The 13,736-nt window shown below is 40.6% G+C and overlaps 1 protein-coding gene across 1 annotated transcript in view; it reads left to right on the forward strand.

Annotated features, from left to right (window-relative positions):
• Positions 1–12,972, forward strand: part of FAM228B (family with sequence similarity 228 member B) — a 106,387-nt gene extending 93,415 nt beyond the window's left edge. Inside the window, exons 12-15 of the mRNA XM_055089064.1 lie at positions 3,042–3,149; positions 8,711–9,340; positions 11,850–11,958; positions 12,892–12,972. Of these exons, the coding sequence (XP_054945039.1) occupies positions 3,042–3,149; positions 8,711–8,717 (115 nt within the window). The 3' untranslated portion in view covers positions 8,718–9,340; positions 11,850–11,958; positions 12,892–12,972. The remainder of the gene's footprint in view (positions 1–3,041; positions 3,150–8,710; positions 9,341–11,849; positions 11,959–12,891) is intronic.
• Positions 12,973–13,736: the final 764 nt, after the last annotated feature.

The raw sequence follows: 13,736 nt of genomic DNA on the forward strand, positions 1-13,736 counted from the left end.
TTATTTTATTTAATTAATTTAATTTATTTTTTAATTTTAAAAAACAAATTTATTTATTTATTTATTTTTGGTTGCGTTGGGTCTTCATTGCTGCGTGCGGGCTTTCTCTAGTTGCTCAGTAGTTGTGACGCACGGGCTTAGTTGCTCTGCAGCATGTGGTATCTTCCCAGACCAGGGCTGGTGTCCCCTGCATCGGCAGGCAGATTCTTAACCACTGCGCCACCAGAGAGGTCCCGATCCTTCTTTTAAATATAGCTGGAATGTTTTCTGGTACTGTCAGAATTTCAAAATATAATAGCTATAATCCTCTGATAACAGTTTTTTGTGATTGCTTTCAGATTTGGTGTGCTTTATTTAATATGGTGGTTAAAATCTATTTTATCACATAATATCCTAAAATTTTCATTGCTTGTAAGGGCAGTACTCATTTTATCTTAATGAATATTTGATATTTTAAAAAATCTATTAACAAGATACAAACTTATTTAAACTTGCAATGAAAAATTGTAGGTGTCAGCTTTAAAATGTTCAAGGGGTTATGTGGTTTTTCAAAACTCTTTTAAGGAGTATATAAACAAAACTGCTTGAAGATCACTGCCTCAGAGCTCCTAGTCAGCCATTATTATTATTATTATTATTATTATTTTTTTTTGTGGTATGCGGGCCTCCCTCCGTGGCAGCCTCTCCTGTTGCGGAGCACAGGCTCCGGACGCACAGGCTCAGCGGCCATGGCTCACGGGCCCAGCCGCTCCGCGGCATGTGGGATCCTCCCAGACCGGGGCGCGAACCCGGTTCCCCTGCATCGGCAGGCGGACGTGCAAACACTGCGCCACCAGGGAAGCCCGAGCCATGATTATATATAGTATATTTTTTGTTCATATATATATATATATATATATCTTTATATGTACTGTAAATTCCTTGAGGATAGTAATTGAGTGGCATAAAGTGCTTGTTTCATGGACTAATGAAGTAATGAGCAGGGAGAGGGGGAGGCCAAAGACCCTGCTATATAAATCTAGGTCACTGGAAGGATGGAGGTGCTATCAGCAGAAGATGGAACATAGGAGGAGCAGATTCAGAAATGCAATTGATGAATTCAGTTTTGTTCATACTGAGTTTTATATACTGGTAGTCCTTTCAAGTAAAGATGTATTACAGGTTGTTGGAAAAGTGAGACAGCAGCTCAAGGGAGAAGGGGATTTGAGGTTGGAGAACTAAATTAAAGAGTTGTTCACTTTGGAAATGAGAGTAAAAGCATAAGAATGGATTAGATAGGCTGAGGAGAGAATACTGGGAAAAAGAAAAATACTGAGATGAAAGGTTATGCTATAAAATTTAGGAGGTGGGAAGAAGAAAAGGAGACAGAAGAAGCAGTCTGTGATTTGCCACAGATATCAGGAGAGGAAAGGGTGACAAGAAGGATCAGGCACTATGTCAAATACAGAGAACTGAGAGGAAGCCACTGGATTCGTTGACTAAGGCCATTCCTGCCCCTACTTTTAGTTTGCTCTGAGCAAAAGGAGAGGTAGTTGAGAAGGTCTAATCCGATATTACTCTTCTCATCCAACCTTTTCATTATCGTTTGGTACCCTTAGTATTTACTCTCATCTCAAGGTTCTGCCCCAGGATAGCTTTGCCTAAGAATGTTCCTGCAGACAAATGGGCCACTGCATTAGCCCTTCTCAGATATATTAACACAGGAAACCCTTTTGTCCTCTTGTTAGCAGTGCTTTATACCCTAATCTAAATGTTTGCCATACCGATTTCTTTTACTCAAAACATATTTCAAAATCCACATTCTCTAGGAAGATTCATTCTGATTAAATCAGGATCAGACTGATCCTTTCCATTAATTCTTTGTGTGACTATTTGCATGCTAGGTGTACTGGGTATGTTAGTTATGATAATGGCTCTTGGTTTCAGACAACTGAAGCCACCCCAGGAAAGGATTCATATATTGAGGACTTACACCGCTCATGAAATCATTGGGAGGTCTTAAGAAACAGGGCTGAATTTCAGAAATAACTCCCAAAATCACAGTGTAGAATTGGCTGGCCAAGGGATGTGTTGTTTCTGCTATGATCGGGAAACTGCTGAATCGGGAAACTGCTGAATCAGGAAGCTGCTGCTCCAGTGGTTGGCTTAGAACCCCACCAGCTCTGCTGTAATCTGTGCCAGCAAAATGGATGTTCCTCACAGGGCCAGTATCACCCTTCCAACCCTTTTTTTAAGATTTATTATTTATTTATTTATTTATTTAATTTATTTTTGGCTGCATCGGGTCTTAGTTGAGGCACGCAGGATCTTTCCTTGCGGCGCACAAGCTCTTCATTGTGGTGCGTGGGCTTCTCTCTAGCTGTGGCCTGTGGGTTTTCTCTTCTCTTGTTGTGGCGCGCTGGCTCCAGGGCGTGTGGGCTCTGTAGTTGTGGCACGCGTGTTCCAGAGCGCGTGGGCTCTGTAGTTTGCAGCACGTGGGCTCTAGTTGAGGTGCGCAAGCTCAGTAGTTGTAGCATGTGGGCTTAGTTGCCCAGTGGCATGTGGGATCTTAGTTCCCTGACCGGGGATCGAACCCGCGTCCCCTGAGTTGTAAGGCGGATTCTTTACCACTGGACTACCAGGGAGGTCCCCCAACCAACTCTTGATTGGGGCAAGACTAGAGGGATCTAAGGCACCTGCCTGCCACCTTATGGCAAAGGAGACTGGGAAATGGGGTGTTTGGGTTCTTTCTTAGGAAAAGCATTTTACGTTTATGCTTGTAAATGACAATCTCTGTAGCTTCTTTTTACATTTAGAGTATAAGCCGTAGGATATAGGGAATACTTTAAACTTTGCCTAGCTGATTCTGGGGTCTCAGTAAATAGTAAACCAGTCTCTGTCATAGTTGCAGCAATTCTGTAAGACCCAAGAATACACACCAGTTTGAAGTAATGATATTTTGGACAATATACGTAGCAGTCAACGTATAACAATGATTTCTGTATAAATGCAAGCTAATATTGTTTTCAGGACGTCCTTTCACACCTGTTATCTTATTAAAGGTTAAAAGTAAAAGTGAATTTTAACGAAAGTAGTTTTGACTTGAAACCCTCTGCAAAAACTCCTCATCTTCTGGAATCCCAGGAAGACGAAAAAGCAGTTGTTTACAAGTAAGCCTATTATTCCATAGCTTTGTTCTTCTTTCATTTAACATGCTTGGCTGTGTTTTCATCCCCTGCCATCATTTTAAGTTGCTGGAGTCGGTGCCAAGGAATACAGCAGACTCTTGTGGCTGGACATCAGGCATTTCCCACCACTGGGAAAGGTGGCAACTTTCCTCAGCTTTTTCTGGTTTTAAAGAACAAACAGCTGACACATTCAGAAATAACAAGCATAGACATAGAAAAAAGTTGTTAACAACTCATATTAAAGTTAAAGGTTAGGAGGTTTTTAATTGAATTGGAGTGGTAAAAATGGAATTTTGGACTAGTTCTGGGGGGTAGTAACTGTTAACAGTATTGTACCCAGAGTGAAGAGAGGTTATAAGCAGAAAAGTGGTACATACTACTGTGTGTGTAACATGGCAAATCATCTCAGTTTACTAGTTAATTCAATTAAAAGTAAGAGCTTTCTCTACATAGTTATATAACTGGTTAAGTATCTGATTGAAAGTAATGAGACCCTCAGACATTGTTTTCTTGTTTTTTTTTTTTACTTCCTTTTTGAATTTTTGAATTTTATTTTATTGTTTTATACAGCAGGTTCTTATTAGTTATCTATTTTATACATATTAGTGTATATATGTCAATCCCAATCTCCCAATTTTTACCCCCACACACACACTTTCCCCCCTTGGTGTCCATACGTTTGTTCTCTACATCTGTGTCTCAATTTCTGCCTTGCAGACCGGTTCATCTGTACCATTTTTCTAGATTCCACATATATGTGTTAATATACGATATTTGTTTTTCTCTTTCTGACTTCATTCTGTATGACAGACTCTAGGTCCATCCACGTCTCTACAAATGACCCAATTTCATTCATAAAAATGGCTGAGTAATATTCCATTGTATATATGTACCACATCTTCTTTATCCATCCGTCTGCCGATGGGCAGTTAGGTTGATTCCATGACCTGGCTATTGTAAATAGTGTTTCAGTGAACATTGGGGTGCATATGTCCTTTTGAATTATGGTTTTCTCTGGGTGTATGCCCCTCAGACATTGTTGAAGGGAAGGTAAAATGGTGCAGCAACTTTGGAAAACAGTTTGTCAGTTTCTCAAAATGTTAAACATTAAATTACCAAGTGACCAGTAATTTAACTCCTAGGTTTCTATCCAGGAGAAATGGAAATATATGGCCACATAAAGGCTTGTGTATGAGTGGGTGTACATGGCACCATTATTCATAATAGCCAAAAAGTGGAAGCCACCCAAATGTTCATAAAGTGGTGAATGGATAAACAAAATGTGGTGCATCCATACATGGAATATTATTTGGAAATTAAAAGGAAAAGAAGTACTTAACACATGCTATACAACACGGATGAACTTCAAAACTATTATACTCAGTGAAAGAATATAATCACAATTTTTATTCTATTTATATTTAAGTGTAATGTTCAGCAAAAGCAAATCTATAGAGACAGGAAGTTGATTATTGGTTGCCTGGGGCTGGCGTTGGGAATGGAGAGTGACTGTAAGTGAGCATGAGGTTTTGGACTGATAGAAATGTACTAAAATTAGATCATGGTGCTGGTTATACAACTCTGGAAATACACTAAAAATCATTGATTTGTGCATTTAAAATGGGTGAATTTTATGGTGCATAAATTATATATTAGTAAAACTTGATAATAATAAAAAAAAGAACCTAGCAAGGCAGTAGATAAGTGAGCTTACATGATGTTTAGGAGGTTGGCTTACAATTCTCTGTTCCTAAAAAGCCCGAAAGTAAGCTGCAGTAGTTTCCCTTTCCTCATTCTGAATAAACTCAGAATTTGTTGAATAAATACAGTGTGGCAGAAGCCAGCGGGCTCTTAGAGATGCTTGATTCTGACATGTCCAGCAGAGAGAACAACTGGTTGCCTCATGAGGGTCTTTTTAGTGTTTTAAAGTAGAAACAGATAACTGTTAGAGATGGTGCTGGCCATTGTGGACTTCTCAGTGTTTTTGAGGTGTGGTTTAACACTTTGCTGCTTTTTTGAATGGGAGCTGAAGTTGAGGGATAATAGGAAGTATTGAAATTAAGCCCTATTCACCTGGTAGCTGAAGTCCTTAAAAGATGGAATGCCGTAGCATCACTCTTGTCTTTTAGGCTCCAAAAGAGTAGTAAGTTCCTCTGCAATCTGTAACTGCCATGGTCTCATACAAATTTGTATGAGTCAGGTTTTAGGATAATAAACATCTTAATCCTATTTAATTTTTATATATTGTATAAAAGGAGAGGTTTTGTCCTTTAATGTCTTTTATAGCAGAGTGTGACTCAGATATGAAGGAGAATGTTGCATTGTTGGAGTACCTAGGAACTTAAACTAGAGGCTTAAACTCATGAGCTCCCCCTGGAGGAAAGAGGAAGATTATATTTTCTTCCATGAATTAGGGAAGCATACCAGTTACGGCCTCGAGGTGGGAGAGGCATATTTGTCTTTGATAGAGTTAGACCTTCCCAGGGAAGCCACAGTGGACACCTCTGTGAGGGGGTCATATATGCCAGAGAACCCTCACTCAGCTATTTGATTAAGCAGCGATGACATTTCATTTCAGATGAAAATGTTACTAGAGCAAGGTAATGCTATTTATTTGGGTTTATTTTTCAAAAAAATGTGTACATTCATATAGAACTCATCAGCTTCAAATTTAAATAAAATATTAAATGCTACAATTGAGTTGATAGGAGAATTTTTTCCTTTCCGGTTCCTCCCTCTGGAAACACAGGGTCATCCTTTCTGGAAAAAGAACCTCTGTTTTATCAGGAGGGATAGAATCCAAGTCCCAAAGAGGCCAACTCTAAAGGGCACTTTTCTTCCTTGAACTTTCTTGAGCTAGGAGGTAGGCAGGGATGAGGACCAGGATGCGGTGAGAGCTGGTGTAGTTCCATTTTGTAATACACAAGGCAGCAATTGCTGATACCAAAATCTGAGCAGCTGGGAACAACTTCTCTGTATGGCAGTCTTCCTGGAAGACAGGAGGCAGTGGGCTACCCTCCCTACCCTCTCTGCCTGCCAAAAGGGAGTGAGTAGAAGAAACTGAGGCAGGTTTCCTTGATTCAGAGGGAATGAAGAGAGTTGCCCCTGGCAGCTGCACAATAGAGGTGTCCTCTAGAAGGTGGACTGTAGGATTTCCCTAGCTCCCTCTCCTGATTTTGCCCTTCTTCCATCCCTCCACCATCTCTACCATCTCTCTACCACATTTACCAGTTACCACACCCAAGCCAGGCCCCAAATTTTGTTCCCCTTAATTTAGCCAAGAAAGGCAAAAATTTTCAAAAGGACCATATACTAAATTAAAGTAGTAAAGTTTAAAAAGTAAAATAAAAGTCCCCAAATGTAAAATGTATAGAAATGTAGTTGTTCACAGAGCACAGATTTCTCATCCTAAGGTGACTCTGGTTAAACTTGGTGCCATTTGACTTGTCTAGGCTAGCCTACTGCTTCCCAGTCTAGGGGCCACTTCCCTTCAGTTCTCTTCTCTACACCCTGTGTCCCGAGTCTCTGGAGTGTAGCCTCTGTTAGGAGTGGATTTGAAGGAGAAGTCACAGCCTGTCCTCCCCATCTCCCAGTTAGAAATCAATAGGGAAATGATTCGTTTGTCTGAGTCTACAGTCAATCTATCATTCTTCTTTTCTGACTCTATTTTCCCACTCCTAAAGGATAAGGGGGCTACTTTTTTTAAACTCACAGTAAATGTATTAAGATTTAATTTTGTGGTTTCACTCCTTTTACTGTCATGTTTTAGTATCCTCCCATGTGCTTGCTTGCTTTCTTCCTCAAATTTTAACAACCTTCTCTGAACCAGGCAGTGTTTGAAAGGCTGGAGACTAGAGGTAAACAAAACAGATAAATCTCTGATCTCAAGGAGCTCACATTTTGATGGGAGACAGACAATAAACAGGCAAATATATAATATCACTTGAGCTAGTAATTGCAATGAGGAAAATAAAACAGGAAGTTGCTGGAGAACTACCCAACCAAACAGGTTTAAATGGACAGTGAGGAAAAAAAATACAATAAGTTGCTTTGTAATCATACCCTACACACCCTTCTTATGTACTGTACTGGTTATGGGTATCTTGATATAACCAGCCCCAAGCAGGATTATTCATTTTTTTTTGGCCACACCACATGGCATGTGAGATCTTAGTTCCCCTACCAGGGATCGAATCCGTGGCCCCTGAAGTGGAAGCACGGAGTCTTAACCACTGGACCACCAGGGAAGTCCCGAGGATTAGTCTTAATTTTGCACTTCTGCCACTCTTCCTGCCAAATTTCTCTTAGTTCAGTGAATAGGACTATAATCCAAAAAGGACCCCCAGGATAAAAGTCTAGGAGTCATTTTTTATTTCTTGCTTTCACTCAGTTCCTGCGTCTTATAGGTAACGAGCTCTGTTACCTCGTTCACTTCTCAGTTCTTCACTACTACCACTGGTTCAAGCCTCTGTGATCTCACCTGGCCTATTGCATTAGCCTCCTAACTCGTTTCCTGCTTCTGCTCTCGCCCCTGTATAATCAGTTCTCCATGCAGCACCATATTCTTTTAAAAATGTTACTTAGATCAGAATTCTCCCCTACTCAAAACCTTCTAATGGCTTCCCCTCACACTTTGAATTTTATTCTAACTCCTTATCATGGCCTCTAACCTCCTATATACGATTGGGCACCTGCCTCCTCCCCACCCGTATCACCTGCCTTTCTTTCCACGCTCACTATGTTTCTTTTCTTGTTTTGTGAACACGCCAACCTCACTCCCATCTCAGGCTTTTGCCTCCGCCAGTCTATCTGCCTGGAACACTCCTTCCCCAGATGTCTCCATGTCTCATTTTCTCAGGTCACTCAGACTTCTGCACAAACATCATCTCTCCAGAGAAGCCTTCTCTGACTTCTCTACTTAAAATACGCTCCCTCATCCATTCCTCCACCCTCCCACCTCCTTTACCTGTGGAGAGGTTGGATCCAGGACTTGAGGTCAGGACAATCCATCATTATAAGAGGAAGGAAAGCAGAGGGCATAGACGTAGATGAAACCAGCTTGGTGAATTTTGTGAAGGAAGATTGTTTACTTCTGTTTAATTCATTTTCTCACATAAGTCAGAAGGTCATCCATCAGCTGATATGTGAAGGTGGACAGAGATTCAGAGGTTTGAAAAGAGAAGGGAAGAAGGGAAAATAGTATTTTATAAATCACAATAACCCTAGTGTAAATTAGCACTCCAGGCATATTGACATCAGAAAGCAGGACCATAGGGGTCCCTCAAATCATATCACACATCAGTGCTCTACCCCACCTATAATATGGTTGGCTCTGTCCCAGAAGCTCTTCGTTTCTGAATCCAGATAGAGTGAGGAGAGGCTGAGTCAGGAGATTTAGGTGGGGACCCTTCCTCCAAGTCAGTTAGCGCCAACAGGAGGGCTAGGTTTCAGGGAGATCAGCTCAGCTAAAGCAGAGGAATTCTTTCTGCTCTTGTAAGCCCCTCATCCCTGTATCAATTACACTTTTCTGTCATTTTCAAAAGATTTTAGCAACCAAGGAGCACACACCCTGAGCCTTGGCTGGTAAAAGAGGACACAAAAGAAGGCTGCTTCAAAGGAAGCCATCTGCCAGCAGGAATCATTCAGAATGAGGACCAAGAAAGGCACTCAAGAATTGTTCTATGTCTAAGAAGAGCATCTGCAATCAACTTCATCTTTGAGTCCAGTGTCTGTATGATAATTAAGAAATGACAGTACTGTATATTGACAGTTATTGCAAATGTATTTCCCCCAGGAGTTAAGAAATGTTGCCTGAAGGATACAATAAAAATACTAATAGCTACCTTACTTAGCACCCATCTCAATTCACTTGCTCTTTCCCTAAATTGTCAGGCACCCTTAAAATCCACACCCACATATTCTCCCCAGGTTTCTCCAACAGTCTTTAGAAAATTTAAAAATTCATTTTGATTACCCATGTGCTGATTCTGAGTCTGCAAAGTTACAAAAATTCATTTTGATTACCCCTCTGGCTCATGTTGAGTGACTCTTAGTCACAGAAGACTTAGTAGGACCTGGAGCATAGGAGGAGAGACTTTTGTTTCCCTTAGGCAAAGGGGCACTAAAAATCAATCCTCGCTTCTACTTGTAGCCCTGGATCATACAGATAAATGGTAAGTTCTCTTTAGGATTAATTTACATGACCTAAATTTATATATATGTATATTTTTAATTAAAACCTGGGGTGGTGTCGGATTGGTCGGTTGAAGGCCCGGCGGGTGAAGGCGCGTTGCGTGGAGGGGCCAGGGTGGCGGTGAGGGCGGGGGGCGCGGTTCCTTCCTCTCCGCGCCCCTTGTGGAGAGAGGTGTAGGGGGCTTGCGGGAAGAGGGGCTGGGGTCTAAGCGTAGTGCTTTAATTTGTTTTTAGAGGAGCTCCCCTTCCCCTCCCAGAACAGTGAGTCGCCATGCCACCGGCCTCCGAGCGCCCCAAGCGCAGAGCCTGAGGTGGGGAGCAGAAGGCAGCCCAGGCCTGCGGCCACCCACGGCAGCCCCTTGGCTGTGTGGCCCAGGTGGGCCCAGCCCCGGGCAGACCCTGAGGCGTTGCCTGATTGGGTCCTTAAGGCCACGGGTCGGGGAGCCTAATCACTCCTTTTTTGAAACAGGTTTAGGGGCCCCGAGGATTGATTTTTTGTTTGTTTTACTTACCGAGTCTACTAAGTGGCAGAGCAAGGATACACTGCTTTCTGAACTCGAAAGACCTCACTTTTTCAACTGTAATCACCTATCTCAGTTTACTCTTTCTTCCTTCGGGGATTCTGTTATTTATGGCTGCCACGAAAATGTCCAACTATGATAAACATTTGGGACCAGAACAATTAAAGTGGCCAGAACCCGAGTCAGTTGCTTTGATGGAGGTAAAATAATGTGGCATTTGGGGGCCGCCTTTGGGTGGTGGGACATAAATCCCTTGAAATTAGGATCTACTGTGTCTTAATCACAGTTGTTTTACAGCGCCTGGCATAGACTTGGCTCTCAAAGAATTCGCCGAATGGGAATGGCCAGGGATCGCATTTGGCCCAGGGTGGTTGTAGTGTTTCCCGTGGTCACTGCAGCGTCAGGACAGCAACAGGGTGGCCTGTGGGTAAACAGCAGCCCCTGAGCTGCCCTGCGGGAGAGGCAGGGGAAGCCAGGTCTGGGCTTGCCAGTTAATTCTTGATACTCCAGGGTCTGGTAAGGCAATGATTTTCTCATAAAGTTTCATTATTTTAAAGAGAGAAGCTCTTGGATATTTCCTCTATTTTACCCCTTTTACTGTGGTGGCAGTAAGAGTGGTGAGAGAGTGTGTGTGTGTGCGTGCACACACACAGAAAGATGGATTTCAAAAGTGCTGCTAGAAATCATTAACATCTTCCTTATATTTTCTGACAAAATCACCAAGAAGGAGCTATCAAAAGCTATTTCCTTAAATGAAGAAAAGGTGGTTCAGAAATCTGACATACAACCAATAGTGTGTATAACATTTGCTAATAATGTTAATAGGATGGCTAAAAAAATGTGATTTCTCAAGATGATTGTCAGTGTATGTTTCTACTTCTTCAGATAAATTGATTTATTCTAAATTTGTGTTGTATTAGGAGAAAACATTTAATTGTTTTACATGATTTTTCAATTTCCATCTTAAAATAAGTGTAAGAAGGCTTTATTTTAAAGCAAGAGTCTGTTTATATTATCAAGAGGGTTGTATTTTGGAGAAGACCCTAGTTAGCTGTTTGAATATCATTTTAGATTTCATGTGAAGCTGGTAAATATACCAGTAAAAATATAACTCTCCGTTTTGAGATTTCTCTTATTCACAGATTTGGTATTTGAGTTTGAGGTTTAGTTTATTTTGATGCATTCGTTGTGGCAGAACTGAAAGACGAGCCAGAGATTGAATAACATAGTTTTAAGAACCTGTATCACTTTATACTAGATAATTCTTTTAGGTAACAGAATTTCTCTTCCAGGTGCTGAATTTTTATTGCCTTTTCATTTGTCCCTACTTAGTTCTGTAAGAGTAAAAGCTGGAAGATCAGTTCATAGTGATCCAAATGAAAAGCCCTAAAGTAAGGATTTAAGTGCATCAGCTTTACCCAAGCTCATAATGGAAACAGCAAGTCCCTAGATGTAAGACCATCTTGGTCCTCAGCCAGGAGTTCCCAACTAATTGGCTCTGGACCCGTTGAACTAAATCAAACTTCTGTAGTTTTGACTTATTAATAGGTTTTAACTTGTAAAGAGACCTAGCAGAAGTCAGGAAACTTCAAGGGCTTTTAAAACATACCTACAGACTGCCTATAAGGAGGCTTCATTTTAAAGAGGATCCCTTTAATTAGTAAGCTTTCTTGGTACTTTAAAAATAATGGTGTGATGTAAGGGATTTGATTCAAAATCTGGGTGGGCGGCAGGAGAGTGAGTAGGGATTTGGATGAAATAAGATCGACTCTGAGTTGATCATTGTTGAACCTGGGTGATGGGTTCATGGAGAATTGTGTTTGAAAATTTCCGTAATAAAAAGTTACAATATATGTTTTGAGGTACAGATGTTAGATTTACACTCAAACTGTTGGTAAAATACACTGAGTTTTGTCACTGGCTTGTTTCTTCAGGATCTAAATGCTAATATTTAATTCTGTAATTTTAGGCATTGGCTAGAGAAGACATTGATGAAGCTGTATACGTGGTATTATTTAGAGAAAATTATGTTGCGAAGGTGAGTTGGCTACAGAGAGTGGATTCCAAGTGTGTTCTAGGTAAGCAAGAGTGATACAGAGCAGTGTGGCCAAGAGGATGTTACCATGTCAGAGAGATTCATTTTTCTGGGAGAATGAACCTCCTCTGAATTACCCATTCATACTACATAGATCTGAGATTGTGCCAGCTCCTTGCAGAATCACTAAGAGGTTGGGAGTCCCAGATCTATCCTTAAGGGATCTGAGAGATTGTTCTAACTGCTCCCTGTCTTTGTCCTGGTACTGAATAGAAATTCTTTCCTAAAATTTACCTCTCTCTCACATGTTCCCACATCACAGTGGGAATATGTAAAGCCACGAGAGATGAATTAGTATTTAAGGATAATGACCAATCAGTACTGATCGTCACTATGGAATTAATAAATTTAAGGAGGTTTTCATCTCAATGAGAGGGATTGAAATTTGGTGTATAATACGTTAACATTTGTACTGTGACTTATAATTTATAAAGGAAGTTTATATACTCATTTGAGCATCAAAAGAGGTAGGTGGGTTTACCCTCCTTTATAAAAGAGTCAGAGAGAGGTGCTGATGCAAGTCTAGTGCTCTTTTTCTTCTACCACTTTTATCACAGTCTTTACTGATGATGAAGGCTGGAGACATGGAATGGTGACCAGGGAATGCTTTGAATTCTTAAAAAGAAACAGGAGTTTTCTGAGTTAGGAGTGGTTTGGATGTGGTTTAATCTGGAGGCACAGTTGTGGTGTAGAACTGTTCATGGGTTCTTTCTGCTCTGTGCTCTCAGGTTCTCTTTCTGAAATTTATATTGTTCTTCAAATATCTTATTCTATGACTTTGCAGCCTGAATGTGCTGAGAGCTTAGGAGTAGGAACCAGTGCCCACCTCCCACCGCCCCCCCCCCCGCTTATTCAAATGAAAATAAATGGAAAACTTCTTCATAATTTGTTTTCCTTGTTTGTGTCACTTCCTTAGAGATTGGATACATATTTTCAGCATCTGGATGTTTTTAAGGAAAGAAGAAAAGAGTTGTTACATAAAAAATGGACTGAAAATGTTCCAAAGCCTCTTCAGCAGAGAATTATGGAAAAAGTAATTTCATATAAAAGGTTGGAAAAAACAAAACAAGAGAATTCTGAATATTTTTTAAAGCACACAAATAAAACGGTATGAGAATTTTTTTTGGCAGCTTTAGAATCACTGGAGCATGGGGTTTTTATTTTTATTTATTTTATTTATTTATTTTGGCCGTGCCACAAGACATGTAGTTTGTGAGATCTTAGTTTCCCAGCTAGGGATGGAATCCGTGCTCCCTGCAGTGGAAGCATGGAGTCTTCACCACTGGACCACCAGGGAAGTCCCATGAGAGTTTTTTTTTAATGAAGCATTATTTGAAAAGTTGGGTCAGCATTTTCATTTATGCAAATAGTCTCAAATTTATTTTTGTATCTAAGATAGAATTCATGGAACTGTAATACAACCTACTGCATTTTTAAACCTGAAATTCCAGGTAGAGGGAATAGAAGTGTTGTTTTGAAACTAGATTTATCAGGAATGCTTTTAGGTAAATGTTAATAGAATAACAATGGCTTAAACCATAAGAACATTTTTTGGTTAATAAGAAATAGAGGGATAGGTGGTCTCGTGGTGGGTTCTGGCAGCATAACAATGTCATTAATTATCCAGGTATTTTCCTGTTGTTCTGTTCTGCTATCCTGAATATTTTCACTTTATGCCCGTCACCCTCACATTTGGAAGCACATTTGGTTGCTTACAGCTCCAGGTATTAGGTTTGTGTTCAAGGCAGGAAGAAAGGGTGA

The sequence above is a fragment of the Physeter macrocephalus genome, chromosome 12, assembly GCF_002837175.3.
Source record: "Physeter macrocephalus isolate SW-GA chromosome 12, ASM283717v5, whole genome shotgun sequence".
Lineage (NCBI taxonomy): Eukaryota > Metazoa > Chordata > Mammalia > Artiodactyla > Physeteridae > Physeter > Physeter macrocephalus.